The following is a 24509-nucleotide window of genomic DNA, read 5'->3' as shown; positions in this document are numbered from 1 at the left end:
TTTAAGCAAAAATGAGTCGAACAGCCCTGGTTTATGGCATCAACATAAAGAAGAAATGAGTATGAACACAAGAAAATGTTTGTTTAAAAAGCTTGAATACTTTAAATATATGTATGAATAATCTAGTATTTATTAATCAATAGACCGTAGCTGGTTATGACTTCTCTATTTTAATTGCACTGGAGGATTGAGTGCTTGTGAGGCGTTGATAAAGGGTTTAAAATGAGTGTTCTTTGTTATTTTTTTTTGTTTTTTTAAAGTTTATTGTAATTTCTGCTTTGAAAAACAAGCTGTATACATTTATATTTTATTGTATATTATCCTCACAGACTACATCATACATTTGATTTGTTTTTATTATTACTGGCTAAACTTTATCATTCTTTTAACTTGTATGTGTAAACAAATATTTCTGTTGTTACAAGCTTGATTTAATAAAGATAAAATGTGTAACTGGGTAAGAATTGTTGTAATACTGATTGATTTTTTAAAGTTTATGTAATATTTATTGGAAAACACCTTCATTTGGGGAATGTCTGACTTTTGTAAAGGATAAAGGGAATGAATCAGGAGAAAGGAGAAATTCTTAAAGGGTTACATTGAGGTATTTTTTTTACTTGGGTGTTAGTAAATATATTAGACCAGACAAGGATAACCTGTGGTTTGTGTGGTCATTAAACAAAATCAATATTTTAAAAAAAACCCATACAAAATTACACAAAAAAAAAAAAAATATTAAAAAAAGAAAAGAAAAAGGAACAACAAAATGATAACAGAAACACAGATAAATGACTGGGGGAAAAACACAACAAAAAAAGACAAAATATCAACAGAAATACACAAAATGCATGAAAGAAAAATCCAAAACAAAAATACACAAAAAAAGAAAATTTTCCATAACAAGAAAAATACTCAAGCAAAATGGCTCAATCTGAAGTATTTAATGTGTGAATGGATGACGTGACAAAAACACTTTAAGATGACTATAAACCAAACAAACACATTACAGTAGGGAGAATATTCTGTTATTTTTTAGACCGATTCTAATCCATACTCTGGGATTATTACAGCAGTGTCCACTAGAGGGCGTTAAACAGTGTGTGTGACTCCAGTTTAATAAACAGCTTCACACGTTTATTCTTCATTTTATTTGAGCGTTAAAGCAAAGATCAAAAGAACAACCAATTTATAATTATTACATTACAAAATCATACATTATGTAATACATTTAAAATGATATATTCTATATAAAATCAGACTAAAAATAAGCAGCTTACAACATGCAGGTTAAAATATGTAAAAATTTACAGACTAAAACACTGAAAAATGGCAACGTATCACATACAGTGTATTAACTTTAACTAACATAAATCCATAAAATACAATCTTTACCAGCACTAGTATAAAAAGTATAAAAATAGGAGCTACAGTATGTGACTAAAAAAAATAATTATTGATCCAAATCTGACTTTATTCACATTAGGTCAGGGGTGTCAAACTCATTTTAATTCAGGAGCCAAATGTGGAGCAGTTTGATCTCAAGAGGGCCACAATATTTAATGTGGGAAAATGAGTCATTTCAACATTATTGTTCCCTTGTTTGCTCTTCTACGTATACATGAAATACAAAATATGTAAAAAACTGACAATATCCAAGCAATAAGTGACAGATTTCAGTGCCAACAGGATAATCACTCTTAATTTCCTACATTTTGTGACCAATTTCTATTTAATTAAGGGAAATATTAGGTAATAATTTGAGGAAAATTGAAGGTATTTTAAGAATTTGAGTTTAAAAAACAAAACCAAAAACAATTTAACATTAATAATGACTGCAATCACTAGAAAACACTGGGGAAACTTTGAGCCCTTGCAAATATTTCTATCATTTATACTTCCTGTTTGCTCCAAAAGGCCGGATTTGGCCCTCGGCTCATGAGTTTGACACATTAGGTGGTAGTTTTTTATTTTAAGGGGATGGGACTTAGATAAGCAAACTGCTTCTCTCGTCTCCTTTTTCGGCATGTGCAAAAACAAAAAAAAGTGAATGTAACCATGTCGTAAATAAACTGAATAAATATTTGTTAAATGCTTTTGTACAAAAAGGTCACGTCACACTGATATTAGGGTCAGGGATGAGGATCTGAGTCTGTTGTTTGTGGAACACATCCTTCACCTACAGCAGGGCTGCCCAGTGACCCATGAGCAAAGACATGATGGAACCAATGACCACAATGATGCTGTTGTAGATGGGACCGCTGGATGCTCCGCTGTAATACTCCATGTCTCCGGACCCCTCAGGCTCATAGCCGGGCCTGGAGCCATAGCCGCCACCACCATAGCGGGGGTAGCTGCCATACCCTCCTCCATAGCCTCCTCCGTACCCCCCATAGCCTCCATAACCCCCCCCATAGCCGGGGCGGCTCAGTGCAGAGCCAATCATGGCCCCTCCAATGGCCCCTGCAGCAGCTGCTCCAGCCACCTTTCCTGCACTGGGGCCCCTGTTCTGCACCACTACAGGAGCTGGTCTGTAGGACTGGCCCCCCCACCCTCCTCTGCTGGAGCCCCCTCCTCCTCTACCAAAACCTCCTCCAAAGCCTCCTCCACGACCACGGCGGGCCTCGGTGCTGGGTACCACGGTGGTGAGGAGCAGCAGGCTGAGGGCCACAGAGACAGGAAGTGTGTTCACACCCACCATCATTAGAACCTGGAAGAGAAGTTCAGCATTGGTCACTTTTCTGTTCTTCAAATCTGGAATCATAAAATATTTTTGCTTATTGGATTTCATACAAAGCAATAATGGAAATATTTCTAATGTGCTGCCTGTGTCATTTTTGAACATTTTGTGTTATTTTTTGTAAATATCTATCATATTTGTAAATTTGTATTATTAATCATACTTTATTTTGTTACTACTGTAATGTGTGTGTACTGATCCTTATTATTAACAGTATTTTAGTTAATTATACACTTATTTAATGTTTATTCTTTCTTTTGTCTTTGTTTTATTATTTTATTTGTTGATTTTTCTGTAACGTAAGAAATTTCCTCCTGGGAATAATAAAGGAATTCTGATTCTGATTTGTCAGATGGAATAAAAGCAGGAAAACACTCAACAAGTGTGTGATGTTGTGTTGCAGAAGTGAAAGTAATTACAAGTACTCACGTTACTGTAATTGAGTTGCTTTTATGAGTACTTGTGCTTTTTATATGTACATTTCTAAACCAGTAATTTTACTTGTACTCAAGTACTTTTTAAAGAAAAGTAATTCATTACATTTCTACACCCAACCATTACTGAGTAAATTATTATTTTTTTGGTTTTAAATGCTTAATGGACATTGTGGAACTAGAAAAAAATGAAATAATCCATCTGTTCTTAGTCGTGCTACAGTATTTCTGATCAACACTGTGGTTTCTACCTATTATGTTGTTTCCCACATGTTTTTATAAATGTAGCCATACTTAGAGCCTGATCATTTATTTTTATTTTATTTTGAATTGAATTAAATGGTGTTATTTTATTTACAAAAATGATTGTACATTTTGACAAACCTTTTATTTTATACAGATGCCTTTGTGTTAAATAAATGAAGTTTCAATTGTGCAAGATTTGGTTTCTTTCTAATTCTTAAATTCATACATGAGATATTTACTGTATACAAGGGAACCGTGGTAACATTTATTACCAAAAATAAACATTGAGGGTGAAAGTAACTAGTAACTTTTACTATGAGTGCTATTTAATTGAGCTACTTTTTTTTACTAGTACTCAAGTGTTTTATGTAAAACTTATTTGTACTTGTACTCGAGTACAACTTAAATCAAGTAACTGTACTTCTACTTGACTAGAATATATCAGTACTTTTACACGCACATACGAGATGTTCCCAGCTTATGGTATTTATATGACCTACAAATTTACTTAATCCAGCTTTAGGAAACTCATCTTACACAAGCTGTGCAGCACCGTTTAACAACACATTTCACACACTAGGCAACTCAATGTGATGATTAACGTTGAGATTTTAAAGATTTAGAAATCAAAAAAAGATTTTAGAATGAAAGTAGACAATTATTAAAAACATTGAAGTGTTTGAAACAAACATAAAATAATGAAAAATCTCACTCAGTCATAAGTAGACATTTGAGTCTTTGAACAGATGCAGTGAAAGCGTTACTGTTGTTATTCTAATGTTAATGGTATGAGTTACTGACACATTATTACATAAATGACAAAAGCAGGAAATATAAATAAAACTAACTAAGATTTAACATGAAAGTACACTAAACTCTTCCCCACACATATTGAATTAAAATGTAGTCATTGTAAAATAACAAATGGACATTTTAATTTACATTGTTATTAATACAACACATCAAAACCATTACTAACAAATAATATAGACCTAATCAATAAAAAAGTACATTATTGGTTTAATAATACATTTTAAATTAGCATGATGTTTTAGATTTATTTTGAAACAAAAATGTAAAAACATTTTTTACAAATATGACTTAAAAAAAGGGCAGGAATTAAAATAAACTTGTTAACTCCCAGTAATTATTACAATGTTACTATTACATGCTATTCTGGATTTAATATACAATATGTATCGATGCATAATCAATCAACTGCATCATTAAACAGTATCTAAATATATTATATACATCATTAACTTCATTACAATAAATACATATGTTGGCAATTACTAATAAATAAATAACTTAAGTTTGATGAAAACAAACACTATTTCATGAATTTGGGAAAAAGCAAATTTACAACTTGAAAAACTAAACTAGTCACAATCAGAATGAGAATTACTGTAATAATCCCAAAAAATTACTTTTGTTACAATGTAAGAAATTATAACAAAGGTGAAAAGAAACAATAGACAAAGGATACATACAAGATTACAATTATAGAGACCAAAAACAGTGACTATATCAACATGAAAATAAGAGTAGGGATTAATTACACATTCAGATATTATATTCAATGGTAAAATTATAAAAATACCAATGGAAATTTCCACAAATCTAGGAAATTCTAAACTATGCAGGCACGATAAAAAGCTACCGTTACTGCCTTTAAAGGAGGTTTTTTTCCACACATTTATTCATATGAATCAAATGTTTGTAATGTAATAAAAAAAAAAGCAATGGAGGACACAGACATAAATGCAGAAAGTCACAGTTAAATTAAACTTTACAGTGTCATTTTGAGATAACTTGATTGTTTTAGAACAAACTCACCTGCAGGTGGATGTTTGGGGATGAAAAGCAGAAGCTGATGATGATGATGATGATGGTGGTGATGCTCGTCCACTGGAAGCGTCTGTGTGAAAGTGTGTTTCAGGACCAGTCTGTTATCTCTCTTAGACAATCTCACTCAGGTGGAACGAATCGCTGCGCAAACGACGATTGGCCGACTCACAATAAGCTGCTGTACGACATAAATACCTGTGAGTCAGGCTGTACGTTGGCGTTGCTAAATGTGTCTGAATTATCTAAGCTCTGAGTGAGTGAATAAACCTGGACGGCTAAAGAGCTTTACCCAAGCTTCTACTATATACGACTAATGTACAGTTTAAAATAAACACACAGTTACCTAACGATGACCAGGTTTACGCAACAAACATTTAATGTGTTAAAACATCAAAGCCATCAGCAGACGCCTCTGAAGAAGACTGGCAGTTGACATTTAAAACATGTCAGGAGATCAAAGTAAATTTCCTGAAAAAAAGTTTCCTGAATAAATAAATAAAACTAACATATTATTCGAAAAGACGACAAAAAAATCTTGCTGGAATTATTACGGGAAGTCAAGGAAACATCAAAGCCAGCAGACGCCTCTGAAGAAGACAGTCGAAACATGTCAAGGGATCAAAGTAAATTTCCTGAAAAAATGAAATGAAACCTTTACATATCATTAAAAAAGATGACAAAATTAACTTGATAGAATTAATAAGAGACATTTAACTTCAGCTTTTATTCTTTAACAAATCCTCGTTTGTGACAAAGACGACAGTTTCTTCTTCATGTTGTAAAAAGACATTACAAAAAGGCAGAAAGTCTCTCCAGAAATAACATGCACGCTCTGGGGGTCACGAACAGACCTTAGACTGATGAGGAGGAGGAGCCTGTCTGCGCTGCAAATACGACAACATTAGGAAACAAAGAGAAATGTAACACGACCTCTAATTATCATCTTATCTTCCTCAGTTTCTCTCTTAAAAATCAGCTCAGAGAGCATTTGTAATATTATGGTACAAACAGGTAGAAGAAAATAGGACCTAATGGACATAATTAAATGTAAAAAATGTCATTAATCATCATTGAACTTAAGCTTCACTTGTGCTTTCTTCACATTGATAACATGAGTAATGACACTTATTGCTCATCAATTAAAGCAGGTGCGTCTGTCAAATTATGAACAAAAATATTATTCGAATCATTGTGTAAATGTGTGTGAATAATATTGTTAATTTTTGTAATAAAATATTTATTAATTTCCAAGCTGCTTGTTGCTATATATGTTAAGGTTTCATTTATTCAGACAACTTTAGCATATGATTTAAAAAAAAAAAAAAAAAAAAAAAAAAATAGATCCTCTCGTGGAAGAAAAAAAAATTCTTTTTTGTCTTGATTTTTTTTCATTTAATTTTTTAGTCTTAATCTTTTTTTTGTTTTGTTTTTTTTTAAAAATCTTTTTTTCCCAGTCCATTTCTCTTTTTTAATTTTCATGATCAAGACAAAAATAAGAATAACCATATGATTTAAAAAGTGTTCTACAATTGTGATTTTTTTTCTTTTCTTTCACTATTGGATCTGTTTTTTGTTTGTGGCCTCAAAATAAACAGAAGTTTGACACACCTGATGGAAAAATACTAATACTGACTGTCCAAATTGGCTTTATTTTATTTTCCTCCAACACTGCCTTCTACTCTAAACGCCTTTATTTGTGCTTTTATGTCCTTGTTATCTAACCATGCTAATGGTCACACTCTAAATGAGCAGTGATGATAATAATAGATATCTAAATGTTGACAGCACATGACCATCCCTTTAATAAACTGTCAACACAATGACTCAATGCAAATTAAATGCAGTATTGATGACACTGTCATTACGTATGTACGCTAAGCCCCACCCTCTAACAGTCATCACAAAAGATTACTCGTTGTTAATCACTGTTGATGGGAAGTAGCTCTGTCCTAATCTCCTTTATCACTAAAGCTTACACAAGTCATTCATAAACAGCAGTACCTGAAATTAACTGACTTTTGTTTTTCCATTTGCTGCATTTTACAGCAAATTCTGAAGAAATTGCTAATTTTTAACTTCTTAGAATATCTGATATTGACAAAATGAGTGATAAAGGTTAAAATATGTTTGAAAAAGCCACAGAATCCCAGGAGGAATTATTAAATGTACAAAAATCTGCCCCAGCTCACCTGTTGTACCTGCACGTGCAAATTTCTACGCTATTGTATAGCATTAGAGGAGCTAAATGTTGTGTTTGGCATCATTGGACAAATCCCACATGAATGTTTTCATTGCCACAAACTTCCTTTTCAAACCTGAGTTATGTGCAAATGTGAAACCGTTCATTATTTTGTGTTTTGTGTGGAAATGTCCTTTTTTCACAGGCACTTCACTACAATCATAACATGACGTGCTTCAAACAGTTTGTTTCATGCTCGTTCTGCACAGTAAAGGCTCCCATCACCAGGAGCTGAACCCAGCTCGTGCACCTCCGGTCAGTCACCGTGCACGTTATACACCATCTCTACCCACGGGCACACATAACGCAGCACGTAGATGTCCAGTGTGTGGATGGAGTGGATGAAGTGGAGACCAGTTTCATAGGAAAGTCACATAAACAGGTGTTGGTGCAGTAGCTCTGCTCAGAGATCCTCACCATCAGCTGGTCACATGCACGTTGGACCCTCTGGGAAACAGTCGAGCTGCCGCTCAATGATACATCGCAGGTAGTTATACCTGCAGAGGACAATCATACGGTTATAGAAATAGAGATTTGATAGATGTAATCAGGGATGAACTGGGACAAATATTCAGCCCTGGTATTTTGTGCCCAGACCAGCCCACCACATTATCAGCAACACCACATAGAAGCCCTTAATAAGTCAGTGATTCTCAACCTGTGGCTTTCTGTCTTCATTTTAATTATTCCCCCAGAAAATCTTAAAAGGGGAAACTTTTTAACCCCTTTTTACCTATATTCTTTGACCATTTTGCAACTACCTTTGTCTAATTTTCAAAAGGTTGACACTTTTTCAGATTTTAGCTTCCTTTTGTCAATAAATACTTTTTCCCTATTTTTTGCAAGTTCTTTTTGACACTTAACCAATTTTTGTCTTTTCTTTATTTTTTTGGCCACTTTTTTATCCAAATAAGCTATAAATATCACTTGTTTCCTTTTCCCCCTACGTTTTGCCTCTTTTTGTTCCACATTTTGCCCATTAAAGTTATCTTTTCTCATTACATACCACCCGGTTCCTCTTAATTTTGCCCTTTTTGGCCACTCTTGACTGCTTTTGGCTCATTTTAGTCACTTTACACTTTTTCTTGCCATGTTTTTGCCACTTTTGGACCATTTTTAACCACCTGTTACAATGTCTGCGAACACTCGCTCGTCAAAAAAAAAAAAAAAACTAAAAAAAGGTAGCGGACCGGGCAGACCTACTTTAGGTTGACTGCCTAATCTGCCAGATGGCCAGTCCACCCCTGGATATATAGATATAATTCAGTGAAAAAGATACAATTAACTTTGTTCTACCTTCTCCTGAGTTTCTGCACTTCTCTGTCCTCCTCTTCTTTAAGCTTGGTAATGAAACTCTTCAGGACGGGCATTTCAAACTTAATGTACTGCGCCACCTAGTGGAAAGAAAATTAGCAATATTAATCAAAGGAGGGAAGCAAGAAAGATTTTTCTTAAAGAAAACAGAGGTACACTTTAAAGTTGAGTCAAGTTTTCAGGTCTTCAATACAAACTTTATAATAAAACAAAGTGCTGACATACGTCGTACGTGACTTCTTCTCCCAGATCTTCTTCCATGAGAAACACTTTGCAGACCTGCTCACACGGGCCCTGGATCACTCTCAGCACCAGAGGATAGTCGGTGCGTTTTAGCTTTGCACGCTCTGAAACACCAACACACACGTTTAGCTAATGCTACTGTTTCTAATATTTTTATTAGGAAGCAGAACAGGATCAGCCCAGCAGCAATCCATGTCCAGACAGTACACATAATAAGCAGCTTATTATCTTTCTAAGAAGGTGATCATTTGTCTCCAGATCTTCTCATATTCCTCCAACCTGTCTACAAGCAGTTTTCTATGATGGCGTGCGCCATAATAGAAAAGAACCCGAGAACGCAAAGCACGATGGGTATTTTTCACATTGATTATTGTTTATGAGGCTGTTTGAACTTTGTATATGATAGCGTTTTTTCTATTATGTATTCTATTCTATTATATTTCCGCTAGAGCTGTTAGCATTGGAAGCTACTAAAAGCGGCGCCCTCTGAGAACGCAAGGCATGATGGGTAATTTCGACTTTGAGTCTTGTTTAGGGATGGACAGTCAACATGTGTATCAAATATGAGACGGTTTGAACTTTGAATATTAGAGTTATATGCATTTTTCTATTATGGCATGCCATAGTTGCTAACAGTGAACATGGCGCCAGTCAAAAACGCAAGGCATGATGGGAAATGTTTCAAGGCAGTCATGAATAGGCTTGGGCAAATGTCATTTGTATGAAATTTGAGGCTGATTGAATTTTGTGTGTCAGAGTTTTGGGTTGTTTGAAATTGTGGCGTGCTTCAGGAATTAGCATAGCAACTTTGCGGCGGCGCCACGACCAAACCTCTAGAGATATACGCAAATTCTTCAGATTTTTAATCTTCAGTGGGTCCTAAGTGTTAGTGGCCGAGTTTGAAGCGAATGGGATAAAGCCCCTCAGACTAGTTTGCGCAAATGCGTTTCACCATTTTTGACCTTTGACTCGAGATGGCTGACTTCCTGTTTGTTTTGGGCGTGGTCATAATGTAACTATTTGCGCATCTTGGGGTCAAGAATACATGTGGTGAATTTTGTATGAATCGGGCAAACCTGCTGGTCGTGCGGTTCCTTCGCATTTTTGGTGTCTACGGCCAGTGTGGCCTTCGGACCCTAATTACAATAAAATATATAAAAAAACACATGGATAACAGAATCTAAAAAAATAACCAACAAAAAAAACAAAATGACAATATAAACACGCACAAAATGACTCAAAACACAAAAACCCGAAAATGTTCAGAATGACTCGACAAATACACAAAGCAACAACAAAAACACAAAATCACAAAAATACACAAATTGTCTCATAACACACACAGACAGTAAAAATACACAGAAAGATTCTAGAATCACACAAAACAAACAGAAAAAAAACACAAACCCGTTGTTCTCTGTGTTAATGTTCAGATTAGTCATGTTTCTAAATGCTGACAAATGTTGATAATGTGGTCGTTTGATTAGACAATCAAATTTCTGTGGCCCCCGTTGTGATAAAAGTTGTCCATCTCTTTGATCAAACAAACAAACGGACACACTCACCTCCACTTGCATGAACGAGGTACAAAGCAAAGTCATCTGGGCTGTTCTCGATTTTAAACTTGTTGAGGAGAACTCGCAGCACCTGAGGCGTCGTCATGCAGCTGTTGATCCGAACGTTAGTGACTGAACCGTAGGCTGGAGTGAACACGGCCGTCTACGAGATAAAGGAAGAAAACAACTTAAACCGGCCCTTGTACTTTCAACTCCAACTATTTCTGATTCCTTGACGTAAACATAGCTGACGTCACCTTGTGGTTATAGAAATGGCCGTTGATTGAAAATCGGTGGCGTCTGATTTTCCTTTGGTCGCTGGGCGACCTTCGCTGACCTCGTCTCAAAACCGCAGCATCACTCTTTGTCCTGAGAAGCTGAACGCTGCTTTCATTGTCCTCTAGTCAACGGAAAATAAAAACACGACCATCAAGCTACGACATCATCAAGATTTATTCACATCTGAAGCCATGAGTTCATTACAGTAATCCAACAGAATAGGCTGATGGTTCATTAACCTTCGGCCTGTTCCTCTGTCGCACCGTTGTCCTCTGATTGGTTGTCTGGTGGCGTCACCTCCACTGAGGGCGGGCTCTGCTGTGTGGGCTGCTGACCATCTGTGTTGCCAGGGCAACTTCAAAAAGAGAAACAAAGAGTTGGAAAACAAAGAGACAAAAGAGGAGAAGACAGTAGGAATTGTTCACATGCAGCTCAGATTTAAACTGTGAACACTGAAGAAAAATGATCTGAATTCATTTCCATTTTATGTGAAAATGTATTGTGTATAAAATAAAACCTAATATTTTAAGTATAAACATATGAGACTGTGGTTTGTGGTTGCCATGCTGCCTAGTTTCCCAAACAGGGTAGTGTTCGAAATTGAATAATGATGAACGATAAACTACACACTTAATGAGTATATACAGTACTGTCTACTAGGGATCGACCAATATCGGTTTTTAGGGCCGATGCAGATATCGATTTTTTTTCCTTAGCCGATGACCGATACGGGCTGCCGATTTTCTTGAGCCGATACTACTTTCTCTCATAAAAATTACACTATGATGATAAACAAATGCTACAAGTTTCAATAAAAAAAAGGAACATTTATTGAAATTAACAAAAGTGAGGTAGAATGACACTAAGTAAAAAATATTTAACATATAATAAAAACAGGTGATGTAGAACAAGAACAAGTAAAAAATAGAGTGAGACATCTCATGAAATATCATAAAAGAGAACTGTTCATCCTTGTCCTGAAAATAGCTTTGACAAAAGTTGGCCTGACTGAAGATATATTTTATTAACAGGATTATTGAGTATAAAGACACAAAATTATAGTATTAAACACACCAAAAAAACATGAATAAAATCCATTCAACACAACCCCAGAACATAAATTAACAGAGGAAAATAACGTGATGTCAGATGTGCATTAAGCAATAAACTGTTCAAGTTTCTGTTCTAAATTACATCAACAAGAATAAATATTCAAACTAGTGAACTGCTTCTCAAAGTTAAAAACTTCTCAGCGCAGCACTGAGGCAGAGAGAGTGAAAGACACACACACACACACACACACACACACACACACACACACACACACACACACACACACACACACACACACACACACACACACACACACACACACACACACACACACACCCCACACACAAAGTTAAACAGTTAAAAGATGCTTTGAAAGTTTAAGCTTGCTTCACGCTCTGCTAGTGGGGGGAGGGGCTCTGCAGCCTCTGCACTATCCAGTAACAGGAGCAGCTTGCAGCAGCCGCTCTGTTAATACAGTGGATCGGCGAACGCAGCAGCGCGCATTGGCCGATGCGGATACACGTAAAACACGCAAAAATCGGCTGATTAAATCGGCCAGCCAATGAATCGGTCGATCACTACTGTCTACTATATACTATAAGGATTATTAGGATGACCAAGTACAATATCAAAATGTGCTCATTTGATCCATAAAACTCACAAAAACACATTTCATGCTGATATTTCAGAGATTTTTGGAGATCCTCCATTGTGCTACTGACAACATTTTTGATTAACTTCAAAACAAGAGCCCAGTTGGGCCTCAGTGTCAATTTTAAAAAGAAGGGCCTCAAACCCTCTCAGGGTCACGACAGTGCCTCATTGTCTTGGCCCCTTGGAGAGACAGGGATTTCCTTTTAAGAGGCGTCTCACTGGGCGTGGCCCAAGGCAGCCAAAAAAGATGCCATCCTCTCCAGGTGGCACAGCACAGGATAGTTCAAGGATGGTGGTCTGTGCAGGACAGCACCGATCACATCAATGTGCTGGAACTGCGAGCAGTGCACCTGGCTCTCTTGTGACTTCCTCTCCTGTCAAAAGCCTCCACTGAGAGAGTGGCGCCTCCACCCTGAGGTGGTGCGCATGATTTGGAGTCTTTTTGGCAGAGCAGGGGTTGATCTCTTTGCCTCAAAGGAATCAACCCACTGTCCCCTTTGGTTTTCCCTGAGGGAAACCACCAGTCCTCTGGGCCAAGATCCGCTGGCGCACCATTGGCCAAAGGGCCTCCTTTACTCCTTTCCACTGCTACCTCTGATTTTGCCGACACTTAAGAGGGTTCTTCAAGAGGGCCACATGTTGCTGGTGGCCCCCTTGTGGCAAAGATCTGCTGTCCCAGCAGGGGGGGTCAGGTTTGGCATCCCAATCCTCACCGCCTTCATTTATGCATTTGGCCACTGAAAGGCCCAAATCACTACTAAGCAGAGGTGCAGAACCTGTCAGGCAGACCATCCTGAATGCCAGAGTGCAGTCCACTCCGCTACAGTATGCCAACAGGTGGAAGTTGTTTGTGGAGTGGTGTGAAATCCATGGGGAGGACCCAGTGCTTTGCTTGGTACCCAAGGTTCTGGAGTTCTTGCAGTCTCTCCTCGATAAGGGTCATGCTCCATCTACCTTTTAAGTCTATGCGGCTGCAAACCACAACCCTGCATCCCCCACTGGGATATGCGCCCCTGCCCCGTTTGTCCAACTACAACATTTTGTTCAGAATATTGTGAAAAAACAACAATAGAGCGCAATGATGGAATAAAAGAGTGATAATGCACATTTTAAAGAATCTTTTTTTATAAATAAGTGGGATCAAATATTTTTTTTCTATAGTTTTTAAGACTGACCCGTGTTTTTAGTTAATGTTCTAAACATTTTGATCATCTTAAAAAATACTAAAATAAACTACAAAAACCCTATATTTTTAATGCTTTCATTTGTTAATTTCCCATTCCCTCTCAAGTACCTCCTGTAGTACTAGCGCGTACCCCTAGTGGTACAGGTACCCCAATTTGAGAAACACTGCTTTAGAGAGTCCAATTTGGCCTGCAGTAGAAAGCAAAACATTCAGAGACCATGAATCCTTGTTTAAATTACCAACACAATTTCAATCCACATCCAAACCCTTATCACATGATGGCAGTCATTTAATCTCAAATTGTTAAAAAGAAGAAAAATAAATAAATAAACAAATAAATTATTCAGATATCCTGCAATTTCCTTTAAATTATTGCACAAATAAAATGGGTTGTACATTCAAATAAGTTGAAAGTGAAGGGACTGGTATCTGTCATTGATTGCTGTGATATTATCAGTGCTGTACATATTTTATAATGTATTTATACGTGAAAGTGCAAACTACTGCACAATAATGAATAAATTACTCATTTTCTCACCACTTAAGATAAACTGCTCCATATTTGGCCTCTGAACTAAAATGAGTTTGACACCCCTGCCATAGTATACTTTGGGTATTTCTGGCATACGCAATCTTCCCATAATATCTAATGTGAACGCATTACATACTCATTTTGACGTCAGACTTAGTATGATGAGTTGGTTAGTATGACATTACGAACACAGCCTAAATCCAATTTTAATCTAAACGTGGATGAAAATACTCTGCAACAAATATTTACCCAACTAAAACACATTTATAATAAAAACAGTGTAGAAACTGATCCATACTTGCCCCCACCGACCCACTACTACATATTGCCAGTCACTGAGACGTAATAGGATCTCTGAGTTTACCCTTGACTGTCCAGATTACAACCAGAGTGCCAGGATGTGGAGGAAGGAGGCGGACGGATTCGCTCGTGGTCGTCCTGCATCTGAAGCCTGATTGGTCGCCGAAGGCCCCAAAAGATGTTCAGCAAGCCCTCCACCACCAGCTCGCCCTCTTCCTGTGAGGACACACAGGCTCGGATCAATGCACGCAGCACGGGAGAACTACTTAGTGCTCCTCAGGGATCGAATGCGTAACATACAATATGCAGAGGAAATGCTTTTCTGTTGCATTAGAAAACGTTGAAATATAAAGCCAAAGATAAGTGACACGCACTCACCTCTCTGTGTCGCAGCTGTAGATTCTGTCCGTCATAATAAAGGTTGTACGTTTTCAGATGTGATAAAACTGTTACCCTGATGACAGAGAAGTATTGTTAGACACAAACAAACCTATGACGTAAGGGGGTTTAAATACTAGGTCTGAAACCTGCAAGATAAACACAGATCTGAAACACATCTACATCAGTGGTTTTTAACTTTTTCAGCGCGCAACCCCCAAAATAAACATGGATGGGAAGGTCATTTTTAAAGTAGGAACAATTAGTTTAGACTAGCAAATAACGGGCACGACAAATTGTGAATGTGGTTAAAATGTTAAAATAAGCAGGAAATATGGTGAAAAGAGGTCAAAAACGACGATAATGGGTCAACATATGCAACACGAGGTGGGAAAAGTGGTAGAAAGGGTTTATAAGTGCCAGAAATATCTTAAAGTGGAAAAAAATTGCAGAAAAGGCATTGAAATTTGATGGACAAGTGCCAGAAATGAGTAATGTAGCAAAAAAAATTATTAAAAGCTGCAAAAATATGGCAAGAAAAAGTGATGAAAATAGGTTAAAATCTGGCATGTTTGGTGTAGTTGCAGAAAAAGGGTAAAAATAAGCAAAAATTGGCTTAAATTGTTCAAAGAATATTCTTAGTTTCTTGAAGGCATCTGGCGAACACCCCTGACCTAAATGACAGGAATGGATAATGAGGACAATCATTTAATATATCTTGGTTTTGTGAGAACTTGATGTAGTGAATAGTTTGATGGATTGCATTGTGTGATGTGGAGGTGTTTTTACTCCATTCTTACTGTGATTTATTGTGTTTCTTATCTAGACAATTAGGAGAGTAATTGCCTTGGCAACATTTGTTCTAGTTTGTTCCCAGTATTTCCTGCAATCACCTCACTCCTCTAGACATTCAATTTCACCCAGATTTTGATATTTCTGTGTAAATCCCAAAATCGCATTTTCATTTAGCAGCCGCTTTTATCCAAAGCGACGCACAACACGAGCAGTTGGGTTTAAGGGACTTGCTCAACATGCCACAGTGATGGCACAGGTTGGAAGCCTGATTCCTTAATCATTATACCACGATCACCAAAATAAACATCCAACATTATAAATAAGAGGAAAAAGGGCTTTTTTCACCCTTCTGAAAATAAATGGTTAATTTGACCAGTTGTGCACATTTGTGGCACCTACAACAGCACTTTTAAAACTCTATCCATTCAAGACGATTAGAGTGACACCCATTAAGGTAAATTATAACACTGTTTGGCTCACCAGGTGAGAAAATTATCCCAAACTTCCATAAAGTTATCTGAAATTTTTTTTATTTTAGGTCATAAAATGTTCCAAAGTTCTTCAAATGCCTTGATTTATATCACTGATGGTCTCTTACGTCAAATAAATCCATATAATGAAATTGGGTTGGAATTCAGGATGCATATTTCAAGAAATGAAAAAAAAAAATTTTTTTGGGCGGTTTTCGGCAAACAAGGGGTTAATTTCACATGTTGTACACAGAAGCTGAAACTACAACATAATTTTTCAGAAACTACACAACCTCAAAATGATACCAACTTCAACTTGTTATCACAACTTCTACGTTTGCGTCTTCAAGTTATCAATCCATGAGGCCTAGACTATGTCTTTATCTGATAAAAACAAAAACATCATCTCTAGCAGCTTTAGTTGAGTGTGTACGTGTGTGTGTGTGTGTGTGCGTAGCCTTACTTGCTGATGAATTTCTTCTCTCCTATCTGAACCCCGTACTGTGTGTCATCCATTCTCAGTGAGCATTAGAGGAGCTGCAGGAAAAAGGAGGAACACAGAGTGTGAATGCATCAGTCTCATGACTCCAGTCCTCATGACAGCAGCAAAGAAGAGAAGTTATTGAACAGAAGGACGAATAAAAGTCACTCTAAACCATAACAGAAGATCTTATCAACCACCACAAACCTCATCATGTTGGATCATCTACTTTTAATCAATAACTCCCTCTGTTTTCACGGAACTATTGCGCGTGCAGCTGTTTTCCGTGGCATTCTGCCATCTGTGGTCGGCCTTTTTGCTTTGCTGAATGAGTGAACGTGTGTGTGTGTGTGTGTGTGTGTGTGTGTGTGTGTTGGATTTGGTTCAGGAAACTAAAGCCTTCAATAAAGAGACAAACAGGTGCAGGAAGCAGGGATGACTTACTACTTACAAACAATTTCAGCTGTTTAAACATTTATCTCTGAGGTCATGTTAAATGTTTTAAAGGTGCAGTCCGCAACCCTCAGATCCCTCCCTCCCCCTCCCTCCCCGCTGCTCTCTTGCCCTGCCTCCAAACTTTCCAAAGTCCCTCCCTCAGAGGATCTAACAAGCTAACGTTAGTCCGACAGCAACATCACAGTAACTCTTATAAAAGTGACTTTTTGTCATATTTGCTAAAGCTGTCACTATGTAAGGACAGATTTACATCAAACTAGTAGTTTGTGTGAAAAAAACAGACTCATTGAGTCCATCCTGCTGCTCGTGAAGCCTTTGGCAGATTACCAGAATGCACCGCGACCAAGCAAAAAGAACCATTCAGAGCCAGGATTGTGTTTGACGGACTGTCTGACAGCAGTTGCTCACAGTCCCCGCCCCTTTCAGGTGGCTGGAGAGCCATCTTTTTTTTTTTTTTTTTTTTTACAGTGTATGGTCTGGAGGATTACAAAATGGAATTGGTGACTTTTCTGCCTGAAAGGTAATTACTGCTGCTTGATTTACATTATGTTTGTGTAATTGTTACACTAGAACTCTGTAGTGCATGTGTTGTTCGTGTGGGCTGCTGTGAGTGACAATGTGTTGCTGCAGCTGCTGCAAGACTGGTGTGTGCAGTGCACATTGAGAGAGAGAGAGAAGTGTTGCAGTAATATGCTTTTAATAGTGCATGTTATATTACTGTGATGTTGCTGTCGGGCTAACGTTAGCTTGTTAGACCCTCTGAGGGAAGGACTTTGGAAAGTTTGGAGGCAGGGCAAGAGAGCAGCGGGGGAGGGAGGGATCTGAAAGTTGCGGACTGCACCTTTAAGGAAAGATATGCAATGTGCTGACATTTGTGCCACTAGAAACTAAATTTCAATAGTTGGTATTGAATTTAAAAGGAACAACTTCAAATTTATTTTACTGTTCTGAAACTGAATTAGTAACTTGAATTTGTATTTTTCCTGTTGAAAAAAATTAATCTTAGTATGGTACAATCCAAAAATGTAATATTTCTGCTTCTCAAATTCAGATTCATGTCATGTGATCCTAAATATTCCAATAGCTGAGCAGATTATGAGTCTTACCTTAATGAGGACGCTGAGATGTGAATCCAAACAAACAGATTCCTGTGGGAGGAAACAGGGAAACGGCAGGTTTAAATGCACATCAGCGTTTATTTTTTTGTCTTGAATGTGACTGAAGAGACGAGTAAGAGTGTTGGTGACTAAAGGAAGTGTTCGGCTTCCGTTAAAATCACTTCCTCCTTCGCTCAATCAGTCACACAGGAAACCAACAGTGACCCTTACACAGAAAAACTTCCTCAAACGAGCTCAAAAAGAATTATCACAGGGTTTATTACAAATGAGTTTAAACACTCAAACTGAATGCATGTCAATCACTGAAAGAAAATGTGTTCAGGTATCAGGGATGCATTAAATATTAAAGGCTAATCAGCCCAGCCTCATGCTAAGGTCTATCAATATTTCAGCATCTATATTAGCCGTGTCAGAATCCCAAAGGATCACCATTGACCCACACAATGAAAATCATTAGTCTTTAATAGCACAGCCACAGTGAAGGAGCCGCTGCTGTGCAAGTACAAGTAAGTCGTACATAGATTCTGGAACAGTTTGGCCGATGGAAATTGAAGAGTGTACAAAAAAATCAAGCAATTTAAAAGAAAATATCTTTACGTTGTATGACAATTTTGAAAGTGTGTAATATGTTTTTTGTGTGCATTTAATTAAAATCTAATAAATATGAGACAAAATTAATCTATTAACACCAGCAATGGTTAGAAAACAGGATGTGGAAAATTGATTATTTATTACTGTAATGTAGGAAAAGGGGTGGGACTAATATGTTCATACATCCACCCACTCCCTTCTGAACACAAAAAGTACATGTATGCAGTAATATCAAAAAACATTTTTCAAAAATCTGTCTCGCAAGACAGATTTTTAACGCGACGAGAAATCTTGTTGAGTTTAATCACAGCCCTACTATATAGTGATACTGTAGTGCAGCGATTACCAACCTTTTTTTGGATCGCGACCGCCTTCTGACATCACAAAGCGTTTTATTTCCTTCTTCTAGAATGAGTTTTTGATCATGTTTGTTTAACTGTGATAGAAATACAGATTAGAGGGAAAAAAGAAAAGAAAAGAAAGAAAAAAAATTAAGAAAAAAACCAAGAAAAAACCTAAAAAAAATACATATTGGCCAGGATTAGTAATTGTGTGTTTTAATTCCAAAAAATATTAATTAAAAAAAATTCTGTAAAAAAATATTCATTTATTATTTTTATCAGTTGCTAGACATTTCAGGTGACCCCATTTAAATTCCCCACATAGGGTCATGACCCCAAGGTTGAAAAACACTGCTGTAGTGTATGAATACTGTCTGAGACACAGCTGACGGTGTGAAATACGGAGCTCATTGACTGACTCAAGTCCCCCGTGTGCCCTCACAACGTCAGCCTGCATCGCTTTCATATCTTTAACACTCATTTGGCTTCATCAGCTCGTTTGGTTCACATACAATTTTTAAATTGATTTTAATGAAAGAACATTATTTATGTTTCCCTGTTTCCTCTGTAACTGAACTAAAAGCCCTCTGCAGCATCCATGATATTAAAACCATAACTTTGACACGTCTCCTTTGTTCCTCTCTCTTTAAATAAAACACAAACATGCAGTTGGGCTTTGTGCTTCTGCTGAACATCGTCAGTAAATAATGTCTTAATCAACCTCAGCAGCCTCCACATGATGACTGCTCTGCATCTCTCTCTATTTCTATTGTTACCGTCATCATAGCAACACCAGAAACATCTGAGCCTAAAACACGAAGCCAAAAATAGTGAGTGTGACTCTCAGATGTTTCTTGTTAGTTTCACCCTGGCTGTCACACTGGGATTAACTTTGAATTCATGCCTCTAGGTTCCCTGTGTTGAATCAAACAAAGTGTTACTTTATCGCTATTAATCACAAATAAAGATGTATACGCAGATGATATCACGTTAATCTACTTAAGGATGTGGAAACGATGCTGAAAGTCTGGCTCGTTTCTGCCTCAGTTAAACGTAATAATTAAATAAGTCTGACTTTCATGGTGGCATATGTGTGATCACAGAGCTGAAGGGTTTAACTGCAGGATAAAAGGATCTGTCTGATTTTTCAGCTTCAACACTCACTTTCTGGCTCTGCCTCTCACTGGCTGCTTAATGCATGAGAAGAGGAATTTTAACTCTTTCGTGTTTGTTACATAACGTCTGCTCTACTCCCTCTGCAAAGAGCAAACGTGGGTTGGTTTTCGTTGAGAACGCAGTTTGTTTGCAGCAAAGATGGGCAACTTTGATCACAACAGGGCCTGCAAATCTGTGATGGACTGAACCAAGGGTGACATTATTAACATTTGTCAGTATTTAGAATAATGACATTTAGAATCTGAGCATTAAAACGTAGAAAAAACAAATGGTTGTGTGTATTTCCCTGCTATTTTGTATTTTTTCTTTTCATCTTGTTTTATTTTGTGTGTTTTAGGAGTCCCTGTCCAGGGTGTACCCACGCCCAGTGCCCAATGAGAGCCGGAGATTGGCACCGGCAGACCCCCGCAACTCTGACAAACAGGAATAAGTGGGTCTGAAAATGGATGGATGGATGTTTTAGGTATTAATTTGTGGATTTTTCTTTTGTTGTCGTCATTTTGTGGATTTTTCTACAATGTCCCAAATGTTTTTTTGAGTCAGTTTATATATATATATATATTGTAGTTTTGTGTGATCTTGGAGTCATTGTGTCTAGAGATATTTTGTGTATTTTAGTTGTCACTGTGCATTTTTCTGTAATACAGAAGTTTGAGAGTGTTTAAACAAGAGAGAAATGTTAATTCCTGTCTGATAAGTGTATAAAGTGTGTGTTGAAGGGTTTTACAGCCTTAAAACATGTATAACAGTAAAAAATAAAGCTGAATACATCGCGGATTTCGCCTATTGCGGGTTATTTTTAGAACGCAACCCCCGCGATAAACGAGGGACCATTGTATATGTATTTTGTAGTTACTTCATGTATTTTTACTGTAGTTTTGTGTGTTTTTGGAGTTATTTTGTGTCTTTGTGTTGTCAGTTTGTGTATGTTTCTATAATATGTGTTTTCAAGTCGCGTGTTTTTTTTAAATTGTAGTTTTGTGTGTTTTTGGAGTTATTTTGTGTATTTTCGTTGACACTTATTTTTTTAAATATATGTAATTTGGAGTCACCTAGTGTGATTCTATTGTAGTTATGTGTGTTATTGGGGTCATTTTGGGTCTTATGTAGCCATTTGATGTGTTTTATGAGTCATTTTGTGTAGTTTTTTGTTATTTTTTGTGTTTATGGATTTATTTTGTGCATTTGCTTGAAGGGCTGTGCAAAATATACAATATGTCTGACTACTGTAACCCTGGTGATATTTTCCTACATTGAACGGCGAGCATTTATTGAAGTAAATGTCGCTATGCTAAGACTTGCTGATGCACAGGCAGAGAGAAGGCTGAGCAGTGTCAGTAAATGACAAATGTGTCCACATGCTCTGCGTGTCAATTACTGCTGCTTTGAAAACTCAAACAATGGAGCCAAGACTCAAAAGGACCCACGAATGCAAAGCCCCCAGCAGGCAAAGTTCCCTCAGTATCTATAAGAAGAACTTTTACATCCATGAGATACGACCGTATTGTCATTATCAGTCAGTGAGTAGAAATTATCCAACAATAGAATGAAGTCAAAACATCTGCAGCAGCATCTGTTGGAAAGCCATCAAAGCTTCTAAATTTACGACTTTGGGTTTGTGAGGGTTGACTTCAGACATGGGCAACTGGAGGCCCCGGGGCCACACGCATCCCTCAGTCCATTATTGGTGGCCGCTGCCAATGTAAATGCCCAGAATGACTTAAAAAAACACACAAATATACAAAACTGCAAGAAAAAATATACTAAATTACAAAACAAAATATACAAAATGACAAAAATGTATAAAATGAGAACAAAAAGGCAGAAAAATATACAAAATTACAAAATGACAACAAAAATGCAGAAAAAAACATAAAATGATGATAAAAATGCAGAAAAATATAACACAAACAAAAATATACAAAATGACAACAATTACACACACAATATAAAAAAATGACAGAAAAATACATGGAACGATAAAAAAACACAAAATGTCTTCCAAAACATAAAATTATAATGACGTTTACATTTGATCAAAAATAAACATAAATATAATAATTAAAATCAAAGCATTTTGAACAAAGACAATTAAAATTATTTAAAAAAAAAAAAAAAAAAATCGGTGCAGGCTGATGTGTCCAAATAAAATCTATACTTATTAAAAATAAATTAATGATTAATTTTTTTTTTTCTTCTTCTTCAATTAAATAGGGTTCTGTGAATGAACTGATGATGCTTGCAGGGTTCAGTACCTCCAAATAAAGTTCATAAAAAAGATCTGCTGAGGGTGTTTGAGGTAATGCTGATTTTTTCCGTCTATTGATGAGACTTTGTAACATGATGGTGGTCATAATGTTATGGCTGCCCAGTGTTGAGTGCTGTACTGTGTGCCATTACATCCCTGCATGTTCATTTGACACCCCAGCATTTGCATAAAGTCGTGTTTTGTGTGTGTGTGTGTGTGTGTGTGTGTGTGTGTGTGTGTGTGTGTGTGTGTGTGTGTGACGGAGCTTTATATAAAGTAACCGAGTCTTGTTTTTACCAACACGTTATCAAAGTGCTACACGCTCCTGTCACTTCATCCACCCTCACCACCGACCCTCCGCTCTGACTGCAGCCCACGGACGGACGCCCTCTCCGGGCTTACCTGCCTCGACTCCCCTCGGTCCACGCTCCGGTAACGACACTCGCTCTCCGGTAACGACACTACTTTCCTCCGGTAACGGCAGGCTCGTGCTTCTTCCTACGCTGGAGGAAACAATCAAGGAGGGCGCGCGCAGCCGTGTGTGTGTGTGTGTATGAGCGTGAGGTCCTTGTGCTGCGGAAGCGTCACGCTCTGGGGTTGGCAGCCAATCAGAAAGCGCCGCTGGCAGCGCCTTTGTCCGCGCGGCGTGTCGAGATGAATGAAAACACAACAATAGGAGAGCGCGCGGCGGGAGCGCGCACACGATCCCGTGGTTATTTATTATTTATTTTCTTTACTTAAGTAGTTTTTTTTTCTGGTATCCGTACTTTACTTGACGATTCATTTTTTTGGGCGACTTTATACTTTTACTCCTTAGGGTTTTAAACATATCTCTACTTTCTACTCCATACATTTAGTTTTATGGTTAACATTTTCAAGTAAAAAACAAAACATGAAAGCTGCTCTGGGTTAAGTTTTTTAATTTTTTTGAAACATTTTATTTACAACTTGAATCTATAATGAGTGTTAAATTATCCAGGTGCTCATAAAGGGTAACAGATTTAAATTATTTTCATGTACCAGTTTTCTACAAGTTCTTAAAAATGTTAAACTCAAAGCTGCTCTGGGTTTTATTGAGGTTTTTTTTTTTTCTCGACACATTTTATTTGCTAATTTTATTTATGAGTGCTAAATTCTCCAGATGTTCAAAGGTAACAGATTTCACTTTTTTCTTTGAACCAGTTTTCTACAAGTTCTTAAAAAAAAAAAAAAAAAAAAAAAAAAAAAAAAAAATATATATATATATATATATATATATGGAATTTGCTGGTTTAAAAACCCTGTCTTGTTATTGAATAAACATTTGTTTTACTCTGCTATAGCCTTCCTTATTATCTTACCCTCTACATCAAGTGAAACCGGGAACATTTAGTATTTAGGAAGTGCTTTTCTAACTACTAACCCTTTGGACCTAGTAGCTCACAGTTTCAGAAAGGTTGGTGACCCCTGCCTTAACATATAATATTAGATGTTCGGATGCTTTATTTGAACACATGTAAACATTACATCCACTGAAAACAATGGAGGTGGTTGGCTATTAAAATACTGTTAAACTAGGGATGTAAAGATTACTCTTGCTGCAATTGAAAATCGATTCAAAGGTGTCACGGTTCACGTCGATACTCTGAAAAGTGAATCGCAGGACTTTTTTAAACAGCAGAGGGCGCTATCTACTTATGCTTCTCTTGTTTGAACTGAGTGAGAGAGCCATGAGGGGCACAGACAGGAAAGGGAAAAACAAGAGACAGAGAATGAAAACCATAGTTTCTTTATTTATATTATTTCTTTGATTTGGGATTTGTTTTAAAGTCCATTCAGGGCTCGAGATTCC

At 37.0% G+C, this 24509-nt stretch overlaps 2 protein-coding genes across 4 annotated transcripts; both read right to left on the bottom strand.

Moving 5' to 3' along the window:
- Positions 1–1782: 1782 nt before the first annotated feature.
- On the bottom strand, positions 1783–5457 carry sprn2 (shadow of prion protein 2). The gene is made up of 3 exons (XM_028456901.1): positions 5438–5457; positions 5257–5338; positions 1783–2707 (listed from the first exon to the last, which is right to left on the bottom strand). Exons 1-3 carry the CDS (start codon positions 5455–5457, stop codon positions 2177–2179), a joined length of 633 nt encoding a protein of 210 aa, XP_028312702.1. The 3' UTR covers positions 1783–2176.
- A 1265-nt stretch (positions 5458–6722) lies between these two features.
- rassf2b (Ras association domain family member 2b) lies at positions 6723–23329 on the bottom strand. Of its 3 annotated transcripts, XM_028457329.1 has the most exons (12): positions 23081–23329; positions 19264–19349; positions 18311–18352; positions 16731–16804; positions 15003–15078; positions 14689–14840; positions 11139–11254; positions 10878–11020; positions 10630–10783; positions 9047–9168; positions 8804–8901; positions 6723–8004 (listed from the first exon to the last, which is right to left on the bottom strand). In XM_028457329.1, exons 4-12 carry the CDS (start codon positions 16781–16783, stop codon positions 7935–7937), a joined length of 984 nt encoding a protein of 327 aa, XP_028313130.1. In that variant the 5' UTR covers positions 16784–16804; positions 18311–18352; positions 19264–19349; positions 23081–23329; the 3' UTR covers positions 6723–7934. The 3 variants fall into 3 exon arrangements, with proteins under 3 accessions (XP_028313130.1, XP_028313129.1, XP_028313131.1); XM_028457328.1 differs by lacking the exon at positions 19264–19349; XM_028457330.1 differs by lacking the exon at positions 19264–19349 and having other exon boundaries at positions 23085–23329.
- Positions 23330–24509: the final 1180 nt, after the last annotated feature.

Source organism: Gouania willdenowi, chromosome 9 (assembly GCF_900634775.1).
Source record: "Gouania willdenowi chromosome 9, fGouWil2.1, whole genome shotgun sequence".
NCBI classification, from domain to species: domain Eukaryota; kingdom Metazoa; phylum Chordata; class Actinopteri; order Blenniiformes; family Gobiesocidae; genus Gouania; species Gouania willdenowi.
This window is presented reverse-complemented; position numbering and strand designations above follow the sequence as displayed.

What these genes read in the sequence shown, in the direction of transcription:
- sprn2 (XM_028456901.1), bottom strand. Translation starts at nt 5,457, where the DNA reads ATGTCGTACAGCAGCTTATT. An exon ending in ATGTCGTACAGCAGCTTATT is followed by an intron (nt 5,339 to 5,437) that starts GTGAGTCGGCCA and finishes ACTTTCACACAG; the next exon opens with ACGCTTCCAGTGGACGAGCA. An exon ending in CCCCAAACATCCACCTGCAG is followed by an intron (nt 2,708 to 5,256) that starts GTGAGTTTGTTC and finishes CTTCTCTTCCAG; the next exon opens with GTTCTAATGATGGTGGGTGT.
- rassf2b (XM_028457329.1), bottom strand. Translation starts at nt 16,783, where the DNA reads ATGGATGACACACAGTACGGGGTTCAGATAGGAGAGAAGAAATTCATC. An exon ending in GAGAAGAAATTCATCAGCAA is followed by an intron (nt 15,079 to 16,730) that starts GTAAGGCTACGC and finishes CTCTGTCATCAG; the next exon opens with GGTAACAGTTTTATCACATC. An exon ending in CCTCGTTCATGCAAGTGGAG is followed by an intron (nt 9,169 to 10,629) that starts GTGAGTGTGTCC and finishes TTGGTGTTTCAG; the next exon opens with AGCGTGCAAAGCTAAAACGC.